The sequence below is a fragment of the Hirundo rustica genome, chromosome 19 (assembly GCF_015227805.2).
Source record: "Hirundo rustica isolate bHirRus1 chromosome 19, bHirRus1.pri.v3, whole genome shotgun sequence".
Lineage (NCBI taxonomy): Eukaryota > Metazoa > Chordata > Aves > Passeriformes > Hirundinidae > Hirundo > Hirundo rustica.
This window is the reverse complement of record NC_053468.1, coordinates 4409278-4435432: the sequence shown is the minus strand read 5'-3', so window position 1 is coordinate 4435432 and position 26155 is coordinate 4409278. Positions and strand designations below refer to the sequence as shown.

Here is a 26155-nt window from a genome sequence, read left to right as displayed (position 1 = left end):
TGCAGTCTTACTCATCGTAAATACAGATTTCTCTTTGAACTATAAAGGCAAAAAAAGGTTTCCACGTTTTTAGGTGATATGACTTTGTTAAGCAAACCTAACAACCCCCTCAGATATTTACCTAACAGCCGTTTCAACACGTGGCCAAGACCTGGCAGATTAACTCTTGAATTCAAGTGGCTTTTTTTTTCCCCTGATTTCTTCACCTGGAATTGAAATTAGGAGCACCTTTATGTAGCTACTTGGTGCTTGACATAAATGCACGTTCTAATTTTGTTTTACTCTAAGGTTGCGGTGAACAAGGAAAAAAGAAATCGTGGTAGAGAACAAAATACCAGAGGATTAAATTTATTCCTTTTAATCCAAAGAACACCATCAGATATGGCTCCTATATCCAGAGATCAAAGATTGGGAACTTGAGAGGAGATCCAGCTAACAAAAACAGGGATGGAATGATGAAGTCATTTGCATATCTCAGATACACTTAAGTCATGCAAAGCAGAACAGAGAGGCTGAAGGGATTGGGACTAATAAAAAACAAAAGTGAAAATATAAGTGTGTTGTAACCATCAATCTGAGTGATGATAGAAAAAACCTTTTTTTTTTTTTAATATAATCCCTCTGAAAGCAAATGGGATGCATTTATATCCCAACTCTCAATAAAGCGACACTGTTAAATTTGCATAACTCTAAAACAACACATTTTCATTAATTTATGATCCTACAGAAAACAAAGAAAGTGCTTATTTTTATAAAAAATTGTGTGGTGAATCCATAGAAACCCCGATTTTCCAATTCCAATTGTATCCTGTAGATACAATTTCAATTTTCATTGGAATTGTACCTACAGGACATTTCTTTAAAAGATTATAAAGAACTTTCCACTGTATCAGGAATTCCTCAGGATGGCTCCAGCTGCATATCCAAGCCTGTCCAGTCACCTGGGACAAGGGATTTGTTTCACAGTTCAAGTTTTAAAAAACCTGCTCACTGTAATTTGATTTTGCCTTAACAGGATTTCTGTCTGACGTGGGTTTGGTGATGGTTTCGCTACTCCAGGACCAATCCAATATTAAATTTTCTCCTTCGGACACTCTGGAAAGGGACCAGCAGGACCTCATGAAGGCACAGGGGGATTCAATATCCCCAATTCAGCAAAGTGTGAGTAAACTGGCCCAGATCTGTTCTCTTTCTTCAAAAATCAGAATCAGCATTCAGCTCTTGGCTGTATTAAATCTCTCTGTATTAAAACTACTGGTGAGCAAGCAAATACTGAATTTTTTACTCATGAAGGGTAGAGAGCTGAGTTATCCTGCTCAGCTAATCCCAAACTCCAGCTAAATGTTCTTTAAATTTCTTAAAATTACTGGAAAAGCTGCGCCGTGCCCCACTGCAGAGAGCACTGGATTTTATCCTCATTTCCCCTGCGAGATTTCTCAAAACCCAGCTGGGATTTGCAGAGGGAAGGAGGGAAGGGACCCAGGACATTCCATTTCCCCTTCCCTGAGCGCAGCACCCTGCTCCTGACTGCTGGGTGTCTCTCAAAGGCTTCCCAGGAATTACCCATCCCCAATGTCGGGGAGAATATGCACGTTTGCAGCGCCAGGATCCCGACTCCAGCCCTGCTCCAGCCCTTTCCCCTCCAGATGAAAGAGCCCTGGAGCAGCTGCTGTCTTCTCCCTCTGCTGAGGCGCAGGAGGGAGGGGAGGAGATGGGACAGGAAGGTTGCAGCATCAGCCCAGAGCCTGTCTTGTGTCTCCAAATGAGTGTGGCCACCCTAATGAAGGGCAGTGATGTAACACCGACACCTCTGGAGCCTGTGACACCACCGGGGCATGAGATGGAGCTGATTTGAATGAACTTGCAGGCGACAAGACTTGCACTTAGCGCCTTCCTGTTCTTTAATCTTCCATCACTTGATCTCCCTCGGCTTTGCCCTGAAACGGTCGGAGCAGAGAGTCAAGGTGCTCTGTTCTTCAAGGACAGTTCAGTTTTCTGGTGGAATCATGGAGAGGTTTGGGTTGGAGGGGACCTTAAAGATCTCCCAGATCCATTCCACTGACTACACCAGGCTGCTCCAACCTGGCCTTGTTTTTATTTGTTAATTGCTGAATGATTTTGGGTACCAAGCAGCCAGAAAAACCTTGAGATCTTCTCAGGGCTTCTCTGCATGGAGGTGGTCAGAACCGGTCATTTCATAGTTACCATTAAAAATGCATTTTTAATGTCCTTAAAACACAAATTTTAAACTTTGAAATTTACATCAAATAACTAACTTAGGCAATGAAAACGATACAATATTTGCTCAAACTTAAATACTAACCCTTAAATGAATCAATGTCAACATTCCATCGCAGGACAACCCCAGCTACAGCTGCCAACCCTTTGAGCCGGACACCAGGACAGAGAGGAGGAGCTCGGAATCCTCTCACAGCCCCAGCCCCGCTTCCCCATCCCAGGATCAAATCCACGGGAGGTACCCTGCCAGCCAAGGAATCCCCTGTGGCAAGAACAAATTCAAGGCATCCTTCAGCGCGGAAAAATTCCGGCGCTACAGCTACGAGGAGAACGCCGCCGGGAACTACGACCGGTTCCTCAAGAGCAGCAGGAACCCCTTCCACCCCTACAAGAGGCAGATCAGCGAGGATGTTTTCCAGGAAGCACACCAGGCCCTGCCACCAGAGGCTTCTCCCTTCAAAAATCACAGGAGCATCGACGGCTTCGAGGGTCTGCCGGGTCCGGAGGAGCCGGAGGCGTTTCCCACCCACGTCCCGAACATCTCCGCGGAGCAGCCGTGGTGTAGCAGCCTCCAGTACAGCACCACGGGGCAGGAGCACGGCTCTCAGGTCATGGTCAGTGAGTTTTTGTAGCTGTTTTCCCCCGTTTTCAATGGCCAAAACGTGCTTTGGGGAGTATTTTCTTATTACGGTGCGGCTACGTTGGTGTTTATGGTTCTGTCAAGCTACAGGCTCAGGAGAAGCGTATTTGGACGTGTCCATGTTTGTTTGTCCGATATTTTCTATTGGACAACTAGTCCTAAATTTCTAAAATCTCAAAACATTCTAAATTTCTAAATATTCTCTATTTTCTCGTCTTTTCCTCCAACAATCCTCAGAAAGATGCACAAGGACAAATGATTTTCCATTAGATGGGGAACACGAATCTTTAAATATCCCAATGCTCCCTGACAGCAGGACTTGCCATCAGCTGGTGTTGGCAAGGGACAAAAGCTCACAAAAAGGGGTTTTCAAGCGTGAGGATGTGGAGCAGATTTGGTCCAACACCTCAGCTCACCTGCGCTTTTCTCAGCACAAATAGGAGAGAAACTCTAAGACAACAGTGCCACCAAAAATAAACATCAGCTCTGTTTATCTGTGCAGTGTCAGGTTACCTGGGCTAATTTCAATACTAGATAGAGGCAACTGCCTGTTTAGGGCAGCAGAGATCTCTGAAAAGCAAATTAAATTACCCTCCAGTATCTCCAGAGTATCTCTGCTGTGACCCGAGGTGTGAAGTGTATCTTGATCATCCACTGCAGCCAAAAAGAACAGCTCCACCTGCCAGAGGAGAGCCCTGAGCTGGTCCTAAATGTCTGGGGGAGGAAGAATTCGTGGCTAACAAATGAAAGAGGAGTTTAAAAATAATAATAAAAAAATAAAAGTCTTAATTGGATTAAGACCAGGGAATGGAGAGATGTTGTCAGGGAACATACCTGGGGATTGAAGCCATCCAGGTTAAGGAGGAAATTGATCTAAATCTCTTATTTCCTGGATAAACACTCATCTAGGTCAGAGGAGTTCAGTGCAAAACCTTTGAGCAGCTGATGGAAAAAAATTTAAAAAAAAATCCCATTGTGTTCCCAAACCCCTGGGCTGCAGGGTGTGCAGGGTGCAAAGGCAAAACCCTTTACAAGCAGGTGCAGCTACTCCCTGTTGGTGTCACCCCTGGTTCTGCCAGCGCCCAACTTTTTAAATCACTTCCATGCTGCTGGAAAGTTGAGATTTCTGAAAAATCTTCATCTGGTGGTCACCAAAATAACACGGATGTTTATTAGCAGTGGACGTCAAACCAAGCCTAATTTGTGCTTCTAATGATATACCATAAAAATACTGAATATTTTAAATATTTATTAGCTATAATACATACATGATATATAAAATATAGATTAAAAAAACCATGTTCATATATATTTATTCAAGTTTTTTAGACAGACTAAAATGCCATTAAGGCATGGTTTTTAAAGCAGAGGGGTAAGTGCTATCGAATTCTTGAAAAAATAAGATTCTCACCAAATTCCTCCATTTTTACATATCCCCTGCATCGTGGTAGAACCCAAGCAGTCAGCCCAGAGTGATTTTTCTCTGCCACCTCTTTCCTGGACCTTACAGACCTCACCCTCCAGCCAATGCCAAAACTCCAGAGGCAGCTGGAGGCACCGCCAGCCTGCGAGATAAAATCAGGGAGAATGAAAAGAGGGGGAGACGCTTGTGCGCACTCAGGAGCGGTCTGCACGTGCAGGGAATAAATAAAAATAAAAATATAAACAGAGCCCCGCGTTTTCTGAATTGTTCTCTGCATGGAGAGTGGCCTGGGATTTCCTTTTTGGAGTTGTAATTGTGGAAATGCAGGGACTGGTTCATGTCTTGGTGGAATCACGGAGTGGGTTGGGTTGGAAGGGACCCTAAGGATTATCCAGTCTCACCCCCTGCCATGGGCAGGGATATTTCCCACTCTCCCAGGGTGCTCCAAGCCCCGTCCAACCCAGCCTTGGACACTTCCAGGGATGGATCATCCCCAGGTTTTCACCATTAAATCACAAACCAACCTCTACGAACCCTTACCAAAACAGAATTAAGCCCCAAAAAGTCGATATAACGAAGGCAAATCCAGACAGCGACAGACAGAATTATCCTCTTTTAAATGAAGTTGTTTTCTCTGATAACTCCTTCCTTGGATGTTTCCCAGCAGGATTCAGACATGAAGCTCAGGACATCCCCCCTGGAAGGGCAGCCTGGTTTGTACTGCTACCAGCCCCAGGTGCAGCAGATGTACTGCCCCTCACACCCTTTCCACCAGGTCAGTACAGCTGGTGCACAAAAAAAAAGGATTTTTAGCTCTCAAATGGTACGATAACGGCTGTAATAATAATTTTTTAAAAGGATTTTAAAATGCCTTTAAATCCGTGGGTTTGCTGGGCCGTGTTTATGTGCCTGCGTACTGTTCATGGGAATAAGATGGAAAAAGAAAATACAGCCAAATGCATTTTAAGATGGTCATTAAGAAAAAGAAGGGGGGGAAAAAAAACCCCAAAACTTGTGGGAATGGGATCTTGGTACTGCATATTTATATTTTCACCATTGCACTCCAGAAAATTTGCTTTGAAGCCAGATAAATTATTAACATAACTCTTGATAGTTCAGGATCTAAAGTAACTGTGCTTTAACTTCAGGAAGAAAAAAAAAAAAAGCTGGATAGATGTGACTGTTAAAATTGAGACCAAACACAGAAAAATATTTTAAAGTCAAATTGGACCAGCAAAATGATGCTCACTTTCCTTCTGCCTGATGGCACACACGTCTCTTTTGAAACATTTTGCCTCTTACATCATCCCCAGAGAAAGATTATTCAGCTGAAGCATAATTGACGATAATGCTGAGGGTGCAGGAGAATGTGCAAGATTAGGGTTGTTCTCCTGTAATGTAAATTTGTTACTGGCACTTGAAATAATTCCCTTCAGATGTAAATGGTGGCTTTGAATTTTTCCTCCTTTTACCTGCAAGGTATAAAATTTTCAGTGAGATCTCCAGGATGGAAATATGCTGATTTCAAACAAGCAAAGGGGAAAAAAAAACAAAACAAAAACAAAACAAAACAAAACTTGAGGTGAAATAAAGGCAACAAGGATTTTTTCAGATTTTTAGGTAGAAATCCATGTACAAAAGCAGCACAACTCCAAAACACCCAACCATTAGAATTGAATTAAGCGAAACTTAAAGGAAATTCAAAAAAATGTGGAGATAAAAGCTCGCAGCTGAGTTCTGCCTCCTTTGATCCCAGGGACTGATGAGAGATTTTTGTGGCATCAGCTGCCCCATCTCACTCAGCTGCCCCGTGGAGTAGAAAAATGTGACTGACAGAGCAGGGATTTAAAACTGGGCAAAGAAAAGCAAACCCAGGCTCCTGTGACATTTCATTGTTAATTCCTGTGGTGTTACTGAGCCATGGAAACACTCATCACTCCCGGCTTTTTATTTTACTTATCACACTCATTTTCCACCAGCCAGAATTGTCCGAGCCTTATTTTTCCCTGACACGTGGCAAAAAGGCGACAATCTTTAAATTCTTATCGACGCCGCCAAAATTCGTTTACTTGTGTTGGCCTCTTGTTACCCAAAAACCCAGTAGAAGTGGTAAAAGGTAAAAATAGATACTAAAATAAAAGTAAAATTTAAACATTAAAATAGATATGGATATAGATATAGATTAGATATAGATATAGATATATAGATATAGATATATAGATATAGATAGATATGAATGTAAATATGAATATAAATATTTAAAAAGGAAAGGTGATATTGCACTACCACCCTAACTGATAAATCCATTGTTATTATTTTAGAAGAAAATGGTCCCAAAATGCTGTCACAAAAAGCTCTCCTGCAAATACAAACCGTTGTGGGTATGTCACAGCTCCATACATCTCACTCACTCTAAAAATGCCATTTCCGTGTGCAGAAACCCCACTTAGCTTGTGAACTCATGGAATATTCTTCATTTCTTTATCCATCCTGCGGCAGGCACCTTTCCCCCCGGCCCTGCTGATTTGCTTTTTCTATATTGATCACATTTTCCAAAATCCTCCAGATTTAAAGCTCCTGGGAGCTGCCAGGCAAGATCCAACAGGCACCAAGAGGAAAATCCTCCATCCACCTGCAGGCTGGCACTGGGACAAATCTCGGAAGTGCAGCAGGTTTCTGTCAGACTTTTCAATACCTGCGCTTAATGTTAATATAGAAAAAGCCTGGAAACGCGCTCTGCTGCTCAGGAATTTAAAAGCAAACAAACAAAACAGGTAAAAGAGGTAGGATTGCTGTCCCCGTGCCACCATCAGCAGCTGGAAAATGAAAAGAGCACGGGATGCAGCTGAGAAGAAGTGGAATAACCCCTCGTGCGTGGAGCAGCCCCGTCATTAACGCTTCCCATTTCCAGCTGGAATGGGGCAGTGCAAGTTCAATCACTCCAGGGAGGTTCCACTCCACAGAAGGGGCTCTGGGGTGGGGGATGTTCAAACCGAGCCCCGGTTTTCATTAGAGGGGTGAGAGGGGTTCAGCCCCGTCATTAATTTTGCCCAGGTGATAAAGCAGCCTCACCTTCCCCTTGGCTGGACACGGCAGAAGTGGTGACTCAGAAGGAAAAATGAGTTATTATTGACCCGAATGAAGCAGCAGACACTGGCTGGAGTCACTCACCCACCCACCATAAAACACCTTTCATGCCGTGGGAGACTGTAAAACCAGCTCCAGCCTGTCATTCCAGCCCATTCCCCAGCCTCCCTTCCCTCAAAAAAGGACTAATGAAACCAATAAAACAGAAATAATCCCTAAAACGCCCAAGTCTGGCCTTTCATGATGACATCAAAACCAGCCCTTAATGCTGTTTCCTTTCAAAGAGCCGCTAAACCCAATAAAAATCAGAATTATTGTAGGGATTGCCCGGTTTTCTACTCTTGGGGAGAAATCTGCACCCCGTGCACGAGGCAGGGAGCACCGCACTGCACACAAAAATTAGTTCACAGCTGCTCTGGAGACTCTAATTGTGCCCAATATTTAGCTGAACAAGGCAGGGCATGATTAATTATGCACGTTTCATTTCTTTCACCGTGCAAACGACTGAGTCCGTTCGGTCTGGGTTTCCACATTCCATTTCAGGCAGTTCGGTGTTAGAAGATAAAAGCAAACAGGCAAGAAAAACTCCAGCAGCCAGCGTAAAATTACAGGGAAAATGACATCAGTTACTCAGAGTGCAGGCTAAATAAATAAACTGTGAATGTTTTTGCTGTTTTAAGGGGACGAAGACCATGGCCAACAAAAGCTATTGATTAAAAAAAAAAAAAAAAGGAGAAAAAAAATAATTACAAATTAGAAACTAAGGAGATGTCCAAGGGTTTTTTCCCCAATGAACCTTGAGAGCTACATTATGATTTTTCAGGGGAACCACACAAACCTCATGGCACAGGACTGCTGGAGCTGAGCAGTCAAACGCCTCAGCAACCTTTGAGTACCAGGGAAGGCACCCAGGTAGATTTTTTTTTTTTTTTAATAGCATGTGACAGGACTTCTAATTTTGGCCATGGCCTCACCCCTGGAAAGATTCATCTGGAAGAGGCAGAAATTCCTCTCGTACAGAGCTCCAGGAGAGCCAGCTGATTTTATCTTACCTAACCTGGATCGTGTTCCTTTGCTCTTGGAAGTCCCTTTCCAGCAGGTTTAGACCGTGATTTGAGGAGGAAAAAAAATGGGATATTCGGAAAAGAACAAGACCAAGCGCTGTGTTTAAAAATGGAGAGCAAATCTGTGAAAACTCTGGGGCAGTCCAGGCTGTCTGTGTGGATCATCTCCAATCTTTCACCTGGATTTTTATCCTGGAACCCTTTAGTTTGTCTTGGGACAGGCTCAGAGATCTCCTGAAGGGATAGGTCAGCGCTCCTCAGGGAATTCTGTGGCTGGTCCCAGGGGAAGGGCAAGAGTGGCGTGAATATTGTCTGATTTTAGAGGTCCTGGCTATTCTTTTTAGCTCTGTGACAGAGAAAATGGAGTGGGAAAGTCACTTGAGGTGATGGTTAATAGCACATGAGCTCCTGGATCTGTGGAGAAGTTTTTTCCTTGGAATTGGCTGTGAGGGGACAGACAGGGAGCAGCCCAACAGCTCCAGACAGGCAACGTGAAACCACCTCAAAAACGTCTTCAGTGCTGCTCTCCTGACCCCTGGAATGCCATCACTGACTTATTCCATAATAATAATTCATCTTAAAGATATCCTGCTGCATCCATTAAAGTTCCGGTTGTTGTTTGTTGGGTTTTTTTCCCCTGCCTTGGGGGGTAACAGTGATTTTCACAGAGATTTTGGGAATCTATTCCCTCAGCAGCAGATATTACGTGCTTTCAGTTTCCTGCCTTTCTGTGCCCTCTCCATCTAAAGAAAAAAAAGCAACAACAAAAAAATTGCTTACAAACCCAAATAAGGCTCAGGCAAAACTTCTGTGTTTTTTCCTACATTTTTAGCAGCTTTTCTTCCTCAGCTGTTTTTTTTTTTTCCTAAGGTGAACACTGAAGTGTTCAATTCTGGTGGTTTTGGGGTTTTAATGTCGATAAAATGACATCATTCATTGTTTGGGTGCACGTCCAGGGGAGGCTGAGCAGGCTGAAGTGCTTCAAAAGAGACGGCTGGAGGGAGATGAGCTTTAGGGCTGTAAAATTAAGAATCATCTGCCGACAATTAACAGGACCCAGATTTTCACGTAGCAGGCAATAAGGAAGAAAATACTTTTTTTTTTTTTTTTTTTTTCCCCACACAGTATCCTCAGAAATGACGCTGTTATTAGGGGGATATTTTTGGGAGCTTGTTGCTAAAGGAAATAACATCTCTGCTGTCCCCCCAGTACCCGTCAGGAGGCAGCTACCCCGTGACTTACATCGCTTCCTCGCACTACCCCTACCAAAGGATTGCTCCTCAAAGCAGCCAAGAACCTCAGCAGCCTCTGTTTCCCAAACCCATCTACTCCTACAGGTAACACAATCTTTTCCCAAGCCCTCACCTTACAGGAAATACCCCGTTCACCCCTGGCCCGGTTCCAGCGTCCCTTGCTACAACACGTTCGCTCTTTAATTGTCTTGTTCCCGGGGTGTTCTGTCCTGTCCCCAAGGATCACAGAACGTCCCAGGCTCTGGGGCCAGCCAAGGCACAGAGAAATAAAGTGTTGTAAAGCAGGGGAACGGTTTTGATCACTCCCCAAAGAGGGGGGAGAAAAAAAAAATGAGGTGTTTCTGTAATGCAAAGTTTTAGGTGTTGCGGATTTCATCAGCACGAGGGCTGGTCCTGCTTAGTTCTCTGTTCCAGCACCTGGATTAAAACTGATTTTTTTTTTTTCCTCCAGTTACTGGAGCAAGGAAATGCCTAGAAAACATACCAGCCGTGGCACTTAGGCACTTACCACATGGGTTTAGCCCCCAAAGTAGATCAGACAATTAAATTTTAATTATCCCCCTGTCACTCTCAGTTTGATTCTCTTTGTGGCCTTCGCCAGTCAAAGCATTCCAACAAAACCTTCAATAACTGGAGACCAGCAGGGTCTTGATTCTACTTTCTATATTATTTTATTTTAAACCCAGGTGGGACCTTCTAGATGAGCTTGGAGAATCACCTGTAGGAGTTAAGGAGATTGTTGTAAAAAACGGAGTGGAAACATAAAATCATCTTTGCGTTTGTGCTGTGACAGTGGAATTCGGAGTAATTGCACACAGAGTGAAAAATGATCTGGTTTTGGATGTGAGGAATCAGGCAGAAGAGGCTAAAACGCTTTTCTTTCTCTCCCTGAAGCATCCTGATCTTCATGGCTCTCAAGAACAGCAAGACAGGGAGTTTGCCAGTCAGTGAGATTTACAATTTCATGACGGAACACTTCCCCTACTTTAAGGTGAGTTCCAGGATGGGGATGGGGAGGGGGGTCTCTGTCTAAGCTCGCCTGTCAGCAGAGGGAATAAGGGATGGGATTTCCTAGGAGATTAATACAAATCAACCACACGCTACACACTCCCATGATCTCGAGCTACCCAGCACTTTGCACCTAGGCAGAAATGTGAACATATTTAACTCAAAAATACATTAAGAACTCTTCCAGCTGTGAGCTTGGGCGTACAGCAGTGACCATTCCCCACCAGCGGCCCATAAAAAGGGTAAATCGTTTTAAAAACGCCTTCACTGCTTCCTCTCAGATCTCAGGTACAGGCAGAACTGGTCCTGTAGCTTCCTCTGCCACCAGCAGCACCTCCAGCCTGGCGTGGAAGCAGAGGATTCCAGGTGATCTCACTCCATCCTGGAGCTGGGATATTCGTCTTGGGCAACAGCACGCAGCGCCTGCCCTGCGCAGAGAGAAGGGTGATGTGTGATAAAGGCACTAAGCTCCTAATTACACGGGGAGCTGGGGAGGGAAAGGGTGGATGGTTTGCAGCAGCACTTCTGAAATTTGGATCCCTGCTCTGAGGGAATGGCTCCTCAGGCTCGGAATGCCGGTGGAAAACGCTCACTCAGCACAGGGATCCAAGGGCAGGAGGATTAGTTCAGGGTTTTTTGAAGGAGCTGTGATGGAATCATCAAGTGCTGCTCCACTCAGAGCTTCATTTCTGCTGATTCTTCAAAAGGACCTCGCTGAAGTCCACAGTGGGTGACCTCAGCTGTGAGCAAGGCCCAAAAATCAAAATAAGGCCAGTGAGTCTCTGCTGTTTCCTATTGCAAATAGCCCTGCGGCAATCAAGGCAAATTTAAAACAGCCACAGCCAGGCAGTTCAAACATTTATAATAAAGGAACACTGAGAATAATGAAAAATAAATGTTCCAATACAGTTTTGCAGTGGTTTTGAACGCTGAGGATAAATAAAGCACACGCAGACACACAAAAAAGAGAAGGTTGAATGTGTCAGTAATCAGAGAAAAATTCACATTATCACGGAGGAAGAGCTGTCAGGATCCATCACACTCCTGTGCTCCCAGATTTCCTCCCAGGGGAATCACTGATTACTCCATCACTTGTTACAAGCAAGAGAAGGGAGAAAAAAGTAAAGAAATCTACCGTTAGAAATCCCAAGGGAATCCACAGGAAAATAGCAAGAGTTTCAAGCAGAGGGGAGGGAATATTATTAATAATTTTTACAGGCATGCACATATTAACCCATCAGATCAAACTGAAATGAATTCTCTGTTGTCCTGCAGCACAGTTGATTATAAAATTAATCAGCAGCTTTAAACCAAGCACTGCTGCTGCCAGCATGGGCAGAACCCCTGGGACTCAGAACTGCGGCTCTGCCAGGTGTCACCATCCTGGTCCTTCCTGGTGTTTCAGAACCTTTCAGAACCTCTTTTTTAAAAATTCTTTTTAAAACTGATGAGAATGAAATTACCACTGTAAGAGAAGAATAGTGCAGGGGGTACTACACAAACATTCCTTATTTTTTGTAGCAGCTTTGGTTTTGCATTTTGCTTAAAAATGCAGCCAAATGTGTTTGACTGCAACATCCTTGAAATGACACGGGGAGAACGAGCAATCAGATATTACATTTACAGTCATCAATCCCTGTCTGCCTCGGGTCTTTACAGCAGAGACATCCCAATAAATAGCAAAAAAATTGATATCCTCCATCCTCCCTGCTTTTGGAGAGTCTTCAGTGGAGTAAAACCACATAAAAATCAGCAAAGAACCTTTTGCAGCTGCTACCAGAGCTCACTAAAAAGCAGGATATAACAGTCAGGGAATGGGGAAGAAATTTAAGTTGGAGAGAAAAAGAGTGCAAGAGCCCACAGAGCCTTGCTGGGAGACATGGGATGATACAAGGCGAGTCAAATTAAGCGGGATTTGCTGCCACAGCAAATTTAGTTTCTATGATGCAACAATCTCATTTCTAGTTGAAACAGAGCAATCCAACTCCTACGTCCTTAAAAAAAAAAAAAAAAGAAAAAAAAAAATCTACGCAGCTAAAGTTGAATTAGTCTTTGATGTACCTCTCCCTTCTCTTGAGACCTAGATTTAAAGAGAAAGGGTTTTGCAAGATCACTGAGCCTTTTAAACTTCAAGAGCTGGTCAGGATCAGTGGGGCTGGACAATAATTTTCTAATTTTTTTTTTTTTTCCTTGGTAGTGATTAGTGAGTCTAACAGAAAGACTTTCATCTTTTTAATTGGAGTTATTGCCGGCGGGGCTGAGAGGGCAGAAAGGGCGGTGGTGTGATGGAAGTGTCCAGGTGCTGGAGATGTGGCACCTGGGGATTTGGTTTGGTGGTGGCCTTGGCTGGACTCGGTGACCTCAGAGGGCTTTTCCCACCTCAGTGGTTCCGGGATTCCCCGGCTGATTTTGTGATCCTGCGTTTCATCCCCTCTGTGCTGAGCGCAGCCGTGGCCAAAATCAGCCACGGCAAGGAGCTTCCAGCTACCCAAGAGCAACCCCAGCCAAAGTTTGTTCATTTAGCAATCACATCTGTTTTAAAAACTGATGTTTTTTCACCTAACACACTGCTTGTGTTAAGCCCTACCTGGGCAAATGAATTCTCACAGCTCAGCAATCCCGAGTTTAACGCAAGAACCTGCTCAGCTCCAGGCTCCAAAATCAATCCCCGTGCTTTTCGCTTGTACGGTTTCTAAAACCATCTCCTAATTTACACCCCCACACGTTCTGAAAGCCTCTGAGAAGCCCATGCCGCTCCCATCTGAGCAGAAACACCAATTATCCTGTCTAGGCACACACAGGGGTGTGTGGAGCCTGTGTGCAGGGGAAGAAGCAGGAATATTCTTCCAGGTCAGCTTGTTCGGTAGCTAAATACACAATTTACCTGGGAGGAACAGTTTTACTCACGTTTGGAACTACTGGAAAGTCACTTGAATGTTATCTGCAAGGGAGAAAAAGCTGATTTGTCATGTTCAGTACGACCCTGTGGCAGAAAAGGTTTTAAAGGTTTGGGGTCTCCTCTTCTCTTCTCTTCTCTTCTCTTCTCTTCTCTTCTCTTCTCTTCTCTTCTCTTCTCTTCTCTTCTCTTCTCTTCTCTTCTCTTCTCTTCTCTTCTCTTCTCTTCTCTTCTCTTCTCTTCTCTTCTCTTCTCTTCTCTTCTCTTCTCTTCTCTTCTCTTCTCTTTCTCTTCCAGTTACGATTTGTGTTGTCTCACCCATGAGACAGAATAGTGAAATGCTGACATCAGGTGGGCCGAAGTGGAAGAAACTGCGCTGCTCTGAAGGGAAAATAAGTTTCTCTTTCAGCAAATAATGCGTATTTAATTCCACACTTATTTGTTTTTTAACTTAATTTATTTTCAAATTTCAATGAAATTTGACCCTCAACTCGTCAGTAAGGCTTTTGATGCTTTCATTCACACAATAATTCTTTTCAAGCGACAAAACAGTGGGGTTTATGTTCTTTATAAAAGCATGTCCAAAAAATTAGATCCTGATAAAATTATTTCATCCAAGTGTGTTCAGAATTCACAGTTTGCCTTGTGAAAGCCAAAATGGACTCAGAACCTTTTGTAAAAGATGGTCTTAGGGGAAGTCTGCTGCACTAGGCAACAATTAAAGAAATTATCAAACTATCAAAAATCTGGTTTTCTATTATAAGGATTCTATTAATAAAAAGTAAAAAAATGGAAAAAATTAAATTTAATTAAGCTAAAAGGGAAATTCTTTTAAAAAATATTTTAAAAAATATTTTAAAATACTGTGGGAACCCATATTTATTTCTCATGCTCTCTGTTCAATAATTCCCCGCTTGATATAAACAGTTATGATGACAAATGCTTGCATCCATGAGTATGAATGGATCACCACGGACAACTTCCCCACCTTTCAGAGAGCTGCTTCATTTCTTGCAATTCTGATGAGGGACTGAAAAGAAAATATGAGGATTTTTTTTTTGGCGAACAAGCAGAGAATCATTTTAATGATCCAGTTTAAAGAACCTTCCAGCTGCTACCGCCAAGTTAAAAATAAATGCAAAGCGCAGCGAGGAGTGATCGGCTGTATCTCATCTGGAGGGTTTGTGATTAAACCATTTGGTTATGTAATTGGCCAGCACACAAAGTTACACCTACAGGAGCATGAGAAATCCCTTTGAAGTCTGCCTGGACACTGAATTCGAGCTCAGGTAGCTCACAGTACTGTAATAAAGGTTTGGAAATATTTCTAGGTGTTCCAAAATAGATTCTGGTGGATTTCTTAGTTCTGGAACATGAATTTTTACACACTCAATCCTTGTGATGTGCAAATTCGCTCATAAAGATCTGGCAGGTCTCTGACAACCTTTTTGCTTAGAAGATCAGTTACTATTTTATCTGATCCCTCTCTTCCCACACAACATGACTGTAACATTTTTGTGGCTTCCCTCTAACGCACAAGTTTCTCACTGCAGAAGGCACAAACTCTAACAGCATTTCTTGTAGCCTCACCAGTCAAAACACAGTTATATATATCTATATATATATGCACACACACAGATACATTTTTAGTTCGGTAGTTTTTTGGGTTGATTTTTTTTTAGCTCCAAGTTCTGTTCTTACATTGGGTTTGTTTCTCCAGACAGCTCCAGATGGCTGGAAGAATTCCGTGCGCCACAACTTATCCCTGAACAAGTGCTTTGAGAAAGTTGAGAACAAGTCAGGGAATTCTTCTCGGAAGGGCTGCTTGTGGGCTCTGAATCCAGCCAAGATCGACAAGATGCAGGAGGAGCTCCAGAAATGGAAGAGGAAAGACCCAGTTGCCGTGAGGAAGAGTATGGCAAAGCCAGGTCAGTCATTTCTCCGTGTTTCAGTCCTCAAACAGCTCTCCCCAGAACTTTTCTTTTCGCCAAGATCCGGAAGAGAACTTAAACATGGCTTAGGAAAGCACGTAAGGATTTTTCCTGGTGGGCAAAACAAGTAAAAAAAGTTTAAAAGCAGAATTTAAGTAGACCTGGCTTTGCAGGTGTTTACAGATAAGCACAGAGAAGCAGAGAAAATATTCTCTCTTGACATCTCACTAAGCTTTCAGGTAAAAGGCCAGGTTGGATGGGGACTGGAGCAACCTGGAGCAGTGGGAGGTGTCACCGTGCATGGCAGGGGTGTGGTGTGAGATGATCCTCAGCATCCCTTCCAAACCAAACCCCTCTGTGATAAAAAGAACGCTGAAATAAGGAATATCAAACAAAACCTGAGATTAGCTGCTGGGTATCCGACCTTTAGGCCTGAGAGTGGAATTTATTACACACTCGCTCGGCGAGGATAATTTAAAAGAAAAACATTTCAGGCTTTGGAGTTTTTATTTTCCCGAATAACACCGCGATTCCTGCTGCAAGCTCTCCAGGCACAAATCATCCACGGGCTTTTCCCCTTGTTTTCCAGAAGAACTTGACACCCTGATAGGCGACAGGAGCGAGAAGCTGCGGTCCTCCCTCCTGCCCTGCAGCCCCACGGGCGCTGCAGCTGCGTCCGTCTCCAGGCAGATGGCAGCGCAATCCCATCCCTTGTGCGAGCCCCCGCTGCCCTCCGGCATCCCGCAGGGATTACACGGCATCCACGGCCCGGGAGCTCTGCACGCCAAGAGCCCCCTGCCCTCTTTGCTGGGGGGGCAGCAGCAGCAGCCCGGGTGTTACACATCCCCCCAGGGCTTCCCCCAGATCCCCACCGCGCTGCTGCAGCACTCGCCGGACCCTCAGAGCCTGTTCCCTGCCGGGGAGGCTCAAAGCCAGCTCCGGACTCAGCCCAGCATCCCTCAGGATTCCCCAGTGCCGGCTCAGAGCCCCCCGAGCTGCGGGATGAAGATGCTGCCCGAGCATTCCCCGGCCAGGACGGTGCAGGACACGCTGCTGCAGGAGGGGGACCTCAGCAATGACATCGATGCTCTTAATCCGTCCCTCACTGATTTTGATCTCCAAGGTGGGTGTTCGAGGTGTTTTTGTCTTAGAGAGTTGGGTTTGTTACACCCCATCCCATCCCATCCCATCCCATCCCATCCCATCCCATCCCATCCCATCCCGTCCCATCCCCTCCCATCCCATCCCATCCCATCCCATCCCATCCCATCCCATCCCATCCCATCCCATCCCATCCCATCCCATCCCATCCCACCCCATCCCATCCCATCCCATCCCATCCCATCCCATCCCATCCCATCCCATCCCATCCCATCCCATCCCACCCATCCCATCCCATCCCATCCCACCCCATCCCATCCCATCCCATCCCATCCCATCCCATCCCCTCCCATCCCATCCCATCCCATCTCCTTTTTCTTACATCTCCACTCCTCTGTTACAACCCCCCACCTCCCAGGGTTATATTCTATATAAACACCGTGCAATTTCGGGTTAAATCTTTAAAAAGTTTCCCAAGGATGCTACAAATTTGCATCCACGAATGTAACAAAAAAACCCCAAACATTCCCGCTCCTTCCCCCGGCTACAATTGCTGATTTTAAATTCTGCAATACAGTATTTAGAATGTGTTCTTTAAATTCAGGCCTATTTTCAGCTGGAAGCTACTCAAGCACAAATATTTAGTGCCATTCTTACACGAGAATTGTCGGGTGAAAGGCAGCAAGAGAAATAAACTTGACTGAACTAACACGTTAGCGTTCCTCTTGCTCAATATTGATTCCGCATCTCTGCTGAAAAGGATGCTCTTTTCCTCTTCCCAAGGCAGTAATGGGATCTACATCCCAAACAATTATATATTCTGAGGTGTCTTCTTATATTCTTCATAAAATACACATATAGAATATATATGTGTATACAGACATATAGTCACACACATATACATATACATATGCATATGCATATGCATATGCATATGCATATACATATACATATACATATACATATACATATACATATACATATACATATACATATACATATATATAAAAACACATTTCTAGCAGGATTTTAGAAAGAATTTTCATAAATCAATGCTGTTTTCTCCCAGATTTAAATTCATGGAGACAGACAAATAACAACCTCTTCCCTTCCTCTGTCCCAGGAGATTAGGGTGACCTACACACCAATGTTTAACAACCCACATCTCCTGCAGCGCCGTGATGAAAAAAAAACAATTATAAAGATGCACACGGAGAGAAAAACATAAAGCAAGCTGCATCAATCTGTTGATTAATGGGTTTTTTGTTGTTGTTGTTGTAGGGAACCTTTGGGAGGAGCTGAAAGACGACAGCCTGGCCGTGGATCCCCTCGTCCTCATTTCATCATCGCCGATGCCCTCGCAGTGTTTTCCCTCGCAGTGCCAGCTGGAGAGCGGCGGCAGCATCCCCATCCCGGCCGGAGCCGCGCACGGGAGCGCGCCGGAGCTGCAGCTCACCACGCTCTACTCCGCCTTCATGGAGCTGGACACGGTGTCCCCTTCCTACCTGAGCAACCCCGGATCCAAACCCATCGCCTTAATGTGAACCACACCCCAAAAACCATCGCCGGAATGGAAACCCAGTCCTAACCATCATCACACGCCGCCCTGGCTGGGTGATGTCAGCGTCCATGGGAATGCTAATTTTTTCTTTTTCTTTCCTTTTTTTTTTTTTTTTTTTTTTTTTTTCTCCCCAGAAGTCGCCCGCAGGATATGTAGCTTTACTATGGTGATTTTCTACAGACAGATATTAAAAAAAAAATTAAAATATTATTTAAAGATAATGTGGTTAACAGCTGAACTTGTCAACACCGTTTTATCAAGCCACTCGTCTTCTTCATCTTCCAGAAATAAGAGGAAAACAAATCCTCGACCTTCTTTTTCCCTTTTCTTTTTTTTTTCTTTAATGAAAGCTGCTTGCAAATGAACACAGAACTCACAGCAGACAACAATTTAACTTATTTCTTGGAGCCGCTGATGGCAACAACATCCACAACTCAAAACATAAAATCTACCTATTAAAACATTTATAGTCCCCTTGAAAGAAGTTCTGGGTTTTGGTAAACGTGAACTGAAAATTCTGCAAGTATTAGAAGATAGAGGACAAGCTGCTGACAGACTAAACCAAAGCAACAAATATACTTCAGTGGAAAATATCTAAGTTTTACTGTATTTAAAAAGAAATTTTAAACTCTGCTTTTTTAATAAAAAAGTAACAAAACTATTTAGTAGAATTTTTACTTGGCTGGAAATTATTCCCATTCATGCCTCTTATCTTTTGCCATATAAACTAGACATTATCATGAATTGTTAAGCCATTAAATGAAGATAATTTTTTAATTATTATTTTAATGGTAATAAGAAAGAAGGGAGAAATTGCAGTTGGCCAAATCCAGAGAGCATCTTTGTTTTAAGTGATACCTCCAGTGGGGTTTATTGTGATGCTGAACCAAATCTTGCAGTAGGTTCCTACCGTGAGCTAAACTTAGGCCAGTGTAACAGGAATACCCAACTCCCTCTGATTTTCCACAAAGATGGAATTGAAAAGTTAAAAGAAAACAGAAGAAAATAGAAGAAAACAATTTTGGTTTAAGTGATGCAATATAAACCCAGAGCAGGCCGGAGAAGGAATTTAACAACATTATGGAAAATAAAGCAGAAACCCAAAATAATATGAGGTTGCCCCGAGAAGTTGTGGCTGCCCCATCCAAGGAAGTGCCCAAGGCCGGGTTGGACGGGGCTTGGAACAATCTGGAACTGTGGAAGGTCCCTGCCCACGGCTGGGGGTGACACTGGATGGTCTTTAAGGTCCTTTCCAGCCCAACCCACCCTGGGATTCTCAGATCTCTATTCGCAGATGATGTAAACTCAAACTAAACCAAGGAGGTTAAAACTTGGGTCCGATTGGGTGATCTAGACCAGGGGAAAGCAAGGAGAGATCCCCAGGGATGGGACAAAGGAGGTGGGATTGTTAAAATGAAGACACACGGGTTTAATTCTCTCACAGCAAGGTGGGAGCTCTGCCCAAAGCCAGGCCCAAAGCTACACCCTCACCTTTTCCTACTAGTCCAGACTTAAAATCAGATTAGGGGCAGACGGATGAAGGCGACTTAGGAGGAACACGTGTGATGCAGCTTTGTAATGCCTCACGCAACCACCAAGAAATCCTCACTTGACTCCAACTCCTCCTCCTGCAAGGAGAATGAGGAGCGGAAGAAATGCAGCCAGGTTGGCCAAGCTGCTCCAGGAAAAGAAAAAAAAACACCACAGCAGGATGAGAGTTATGCAAGCATATTAGAGCCAGGGGAATCGGGTTTTGGGCATCTTAACGTTTAGATAAAGAAATACAGAAAAAGTTAAGTGTGGCACATTATTAGAAATGTGATTATTATGGTAAGTGTAAAGCATGTCATGAGTATAAAGCTGCTAAATAGTATATAAATAACTATAACTATAACAATAACAACTATAATCATAACTTTAAAGTAATAAAAATAAAAATAAAATAAAAATAGAAATAGAAATAAAAAATAGAAATAAAAATAAATATTAAAATAAAAATAAAAATAAGTATAAATATAAATATGTGTGTGTAATATATACACAATATAGGTAAAGCACAGTATGTGTATATAAAACACTGTATATGAACAGAAAATTATATGTACATATAACATTATGTGTACATATAAAACACTATTTATAAACAGTGTGTGTGCATATATATAACACTAGATATATTTTAAAACACAGTGTAAATACACATATATATTCAGTGCAATTTAAGAGTCATCAACTTACAACTAAATACGTACTGAGTAGATATTATTAGAAGGATACTACTACTCTAAATGCCTTTTTTTTAAAAAAAAATACACATTTTAGTCAAATAAATACACATTTTAATAGAGACATGCATTGAGGAAAAGCAAAACCAAAGCAGCCCCTGCCCTCTGCTCAGGCACTGGTTTTGTACCCCAGTGGCTCTTGAACACACAGCCACTCTGCTGCCTTAAAATGTGTCACCATCACTCCTCAGCCAAAATTAATAAGAATAATTGGTAAATAATGTTCTCTGTGAATGTTAGACCCAGGTGTTGCTCATGGGAGGGGTGGGTTCCCTCCACTCTGTGTGTTTGTGAGCTCTGACTCCCACAGAAGATCCCAGCCTCGGACCAGGATTCCCAGTGCTGGGCAGAACCAGGTGTCCAGACCCTCCCAGCTCCTCGAATTCATTCCAGCCGCTTCAGCCCCAGTGGGAATTCTGCACACCTCCATCCTCAAGGGATTCCCGGATACGACTCTCTCCATTTCCAAGCTTTTCTCTGCAAACACCAAGGAGTAGGCACAGGGATTTTCTGAAACATTTTCAGCACCCTGAGGGAGTGAGGTGCTCAGTTCCCTGTGACTTTCAATCACTATTTGCACCGAATTCTTGTTAAATCCTCTTTAAACTCCTTACAAATTCCCCTCCTGAGCCACGCCATGGCCAGAACACTACAGGCCCTTGTAAGATATTCCTGACAGAGTGAGCAGCGTTCCCAGTATTTTATATTTGGCAGAGGGAGACAACAGCAACAACAAAAAAAGCACGAGAACACACCAGAGGAAGTGCAGTGGGATGGCTCATTGCTCTAAAAACACGAAAGAAATGGAATAAAACATTTATAATTAAAGCAAACCCATGGCATGTGAAAAAAACCATCAAAACTGACAGTAGGAATCTGGACGTTATCAAGCTGAGTTAAACATCTGTGAAACTCCAAATTCAGGGATTTGAAAGCGAGAAAAGCAAAACTGCTTTTTCTGAGTCAAGGATTTATAATTTATGGGCACAACGACCCCGCCATGATTTGTTAATTCCGGTGCGTCACTGGTGTCCAGGCTCAGCCATTCCCTCAGAGGCACCAATATATTCCATGCTTGTGACCACACACATGATCACAAGCTGGAGGGGGAGGAAGAAATAGAGAAGAAATCAAACGGTCAGACTTTATTCTATTTTTTTTTTTTTTTCTTGGCAATGAGTCTTTGAAGAATGATCAGACATAAAGGACAAAAGGGAAAAAAACACACCTGGACATGTTTTTTCTTGATGTTTCTTGTATCCACACCAGAGGTTTGTCTTCCCTTTATAAATTTATTTATTCAAAGCACCCTAAAGTATTTTTTCCAATGCATTCTATATTTAATGGAATTAAATTAATGGCTGGACATTTCTCAGAAGTTATAAGAAAAGTCCTGTAATAACTTTTATTTAAAGAAAAAAGAGTTCTGTTTATGATAAATAAACAAACAAAACTATACTGCTAGTTATTAACTAATATAAATAGTCTGGGTTTGGGTTTCCCTTCCGGCTCCACTTCAGGCTTTTACATCTGAAATTTTATTTTCTTGCTTCAGTTTACCATTAGTGATTCTGATAGACACAAAACCAACTCATTGAAATATGGGTTCATGAGGAAAGAGTTATACTATAAATTACAATTTCAGAACAATTACTGAACAAAAACTTTGAAAATATGTTTATTTAAGTACTTTTGTTTAAGTTTATATACAAGAACAACCCTCAGCTCGTGCAATCCTTATTTTTGACTTTTGAAATAACTTGGCGTACTGATAACACACAAACATTTCCTTAGTGACACCTTCTTCTGTACTTACCATAAAATCAGTATTTTGCACACATTGCAAATCTATTTATGATACATTTGCATTAAATTCCATTTTAAGCAGCTCTCTGGAAACAGGGGAAGAAAGAAAGGAAAGAATGAAGTTTTCCCAGTCTAAGGCTAATGCTGTCTGCTTAACCAGCTTCTTCCAAAGAGATTATGTAAACCTGTCTAGGAGAAAATATAACCTTAAGTGTAATTACCATAAAAATATCTTATTACCAAACAGAAGAAAGTGCTCACTGCTGCCCTCTCCAACATATGATTAGGAAAAATTTGCACTCTAAAGTTTAGGATTTATTAGCTTAACCTTTTTTTTTTATTATTGCAGGTTTCATTTAAACTTCAAAACATTCAAATAGCCATTTATATTGGAGCTGCGTTTTGAAGCTCTTTTCCCTTCTCATGGGCCCAAATTATTACAAGACTTTTGCCTCCCATATTTGCCTGTTCTTGGTATAAATCACCCCTGAACATTCACTTGCTTTTGTTGAGATAGGAACTGATCTGAGGAGAATTCTCTCTGCACAATCTTTCCAACCCCTGGCACAGCAGCGAGCTACTTAAACCCAGCAGTGATTAACCGGAATTATGGAACAGATAAAACACTGAATATCACATCAGCTTTATTGTACACAAAGCCTGAGAAGTGCAACAGACTTACTGGCACTTTCAAACAAATTGAAACCACGGGAATAAATATTTGGATTCCACAATTTAGTTTACCGGGGTAAACTGCTGCTCCATTTTTCTACTTCAGGCTTCCAGATCTGTGTGTAAATGTTTGTGTTTAGACTATTAAATATCAAAACCAGCAAACACTTTTAGATGAGCTTTTCCTGACCTCCTAAACTATTTCCAGTCTTACACAAACAAACCCAAAAGCCTCAGCAGTGGAAGATGAACTCTCTGGTTCACTGGGCGTTCCCTACCTGTAACGATATAAATGGAAGCTTTAAAGAACCATTTTCCCTCTGTGGTCGCAGCAAAAATTGAACTGAGAACTGCTAAAATAATGAATGACGGAGTTACCATGAAACAGAATTTATATGCAGTCTGTGTAGAAGCAGAAGAGGGCTATGTTTTTAGTTCTAAGAAATAAACACACACAAAGAATATTTGTTTGCATGGAAAATACTGACATTACTGGAAATTACCAAAAATTGCAGCAGTGGGAAGGTCATAAATGCACATGGCATTTATTTCACCTAGGGGCTCTTATTCAAGCAGCACATTGATGGCAAATACCAGGTATTGGGTATAATCATAATAAATGATGACTGAAATATGAAATTGATGGGGTTTAGGTCTTTTTTAAACCACAAAATCACAGAATTGTTTGGGTGAGAAGGGACCTTCAAGCCCATTTTGTTCCGACACCTTCCACTGGGCCACGTTGCTCCAAGACTGGAGTTGAGCTTCACCACCCTCAGAGCCAAAATTTCTCCCTCATATCCCATGGGAACCTCTCCTCTCTCAGTCTGAATCCATTTCCCTTCGTCCTGACTTCTCAAAATCGCCGCCCCAGCCCTTTTGGAGGCCCTTTGGACACTCGAAGGCCGCAATAAGTTCACCCGGAGCCATTTTGCAGCTGGGACGGACGGGAGAATCCCGCTCTGGGTCGATCCAGCTGTGACCTGGGCACAGGAGAGGCCGGAGGAGCGATAAAAGATTTATTCCTGCCAAAGCCAATTCGGCCTGGCTGTGAAGCAAAGGCCCTCGTTAGTCACATGAATTAATTCCTCGCTCGCGCCGTCGGCGCCAGGAAGCTCATTCCAGCAGCTGCAGCCCGGGTGGACGAGGGGGAAAAAAACCCACTGAGAGCTCAGGCAGAAGCACATCAGTGACAAAAACGCTGGAGAAGGGAATTCACATCATTGGGCTGAACACAGAATTCAAGATCTTGCTCGTCCAGGAAGCTGCTGGAGGATTTAATTTCAAATTCATGAACAAGCCCAGCATGTTCGGGCCTGCTGGAGGCACCAGGCCTGAACGATCTCTTCAGGCATTTATTATCCTTGCCTTTCCCTCTAGATCAACTTCAGAACATTAAAAAAAAAAACACCTAAAACTTATAGAAAAAAATATTTTCTGCCAAATACCCAGTTAATCTAAGGAGAAAACTGCGCCGCTTAGTTAGGCATTAAAAAAAGGGCAAATTTTTGTTTCGGCTGGAAACGATCCTTCTCATTTTAACATATCTTACAGAAATTTAAACATTGGCTGAAATAATGGCTCTTAAAATTATCTGAGTGGTGACACTTGTGCTTGTGTTTCCTCCAAACATCTCCTGCCACACAGCCACAGGAAGCACAGCCCTGTGTTTGTCAGCTGCAAGGAACATTTCTGCGCTGTTATTTCAAATTTAGGTTATGAGCAACGCCAGCTGATGAATTCCAGCGGGGAAATATCTTTAAAATCTGACATCTCAGTGCTGAAGAGCCTCGGCGTGTCTGGGGCAGTGCTGCTCCTCTGAACTTGTGCTCAGGTCTCTGTGAACACTTTAATTTTAAGGGTTACAGTGAATACAGGTTCTCCTGTCTTATGAACCTGTGCAGACATCAAAGCAGGCAGCAGGTTTAATTAGACATTTAATTATAGATCAGGATGGTAAGGAATGCATTTGGGAAATAAAAACACGATTTTCAACCCCAGTCAAATGCCAGTGGACAGAGTAACACCGGCACGACATCGGTGCACTGTGCCCTTCACATAACACACAAAAAAAACAAAGTTTGGCTTGGAGTTTTGGGGTTGGTGTTTTGTTGTTTTTTGGGGTTTTTTCAACCAAAACAGATTCTAAATATTTTTAGCCTTCAGGTCTGGCACATGTAGTTCTCTGGGCAACTTCTGCCAAGGACTCACCACCCTCACAGGGAAGAACTTCTTCCTCATATCTAATTTAACCCCAATTTTTATTCCCCTCTTCTGATTTATCCTGTCATTCCACAGGAAAGGAAGGACTGAAGGTGTTTGGAACTCTTCTCTCCTGTCTGTGTTATCTCTCTTTCATAAACTAAATTTAATTATGTGTTTTCTCTAATGCTGTTTGTAAATTCCCTGCCTGATTTTATTTCTTGCTACAGATCACTTTCATATGCAGCTTCATTAACATGGTTTACGCCCTCCTCTAGAATAATTAAATTATTATTAAATAAAACAGGCCTTTGTTATATAAGGTCCCAAGTCAGTTTTCAAAATAATGGCTGGGAATCATCCAGCTGCAATTATGTTCTACCTACCTAAATTCCCTTTGTAGTTTTAATTAAAATACATTATCCAGGATGATTTCACCTCCTATTTTAAGTTTTTGTACAGCACCGGTGAAGAGGAAAAAAAATCATGTCTGTGAAGGAATTGCTCTATTTTGTGGACTCAGATAGGGAGAATAAATAGTTCTGAGTTATCCTAGCATGCGATGAAAGATTTCAGTAATCTCTAAAATTATCTTTAAAGTAAGATCCATGGTGTTAGAGGGAAAAATTGGGAAATTTGGAGTACTTTATCACTGAGAAGTGGTCTTCCTACAAGTGAACAACGTTAAGGGAATGCAAGCCAGAGATGGATGAATGCCCTTGAACAATGACAAATAAAATAGAAACATGGGATGAACACAGAAGATTTGCCACAATAACTCAGCCGCTGAGAAATGCCAAAGGAAATAAGAATCTGAGGAGAAGCAGAGAACATCTCCAGAATGATCAGGCATATTTATTAATAAATGAGGCTGACACACCAGCTAAAAGTGAGGAGGAAGCATTGGTAATGCAGTGTGGTTTTGGCAGACATTTAATACTGTGGAGTTTTCATGGGAATTTTTTTTTTTTAATCTGCTTTATTAGTT

General features: G+C 42.6%; 1 protein-coding gene across 1 annotated transcript; it reads left to right on the top strand.

Moving 5' to 3' along the window:
• The first annotated feature begins 1041 nt into the window (after positions 1-1041).
• On the top strand, positions 1042-18185 carry FOXN1 (forkhead box N1). The gene is made up of 8 exons (XM_040082681.1): positions 1042-1161; positions 2358-2852; positions 4966-5076; positions 9662-9789; positions 10600-10696; positions 15330-15537; positions 16130-16663; positions 17923-18185. The coding sequence occupies exons 1-8, from the start codon at positions 1042-1044 to the stop codon at positions 18183-18185; spliced, it is 1956 nt and encodes a 651-aa protein (XP_039938615.1).
• Positions 18186-26155: the final 7970 nt, after the last annotated feature.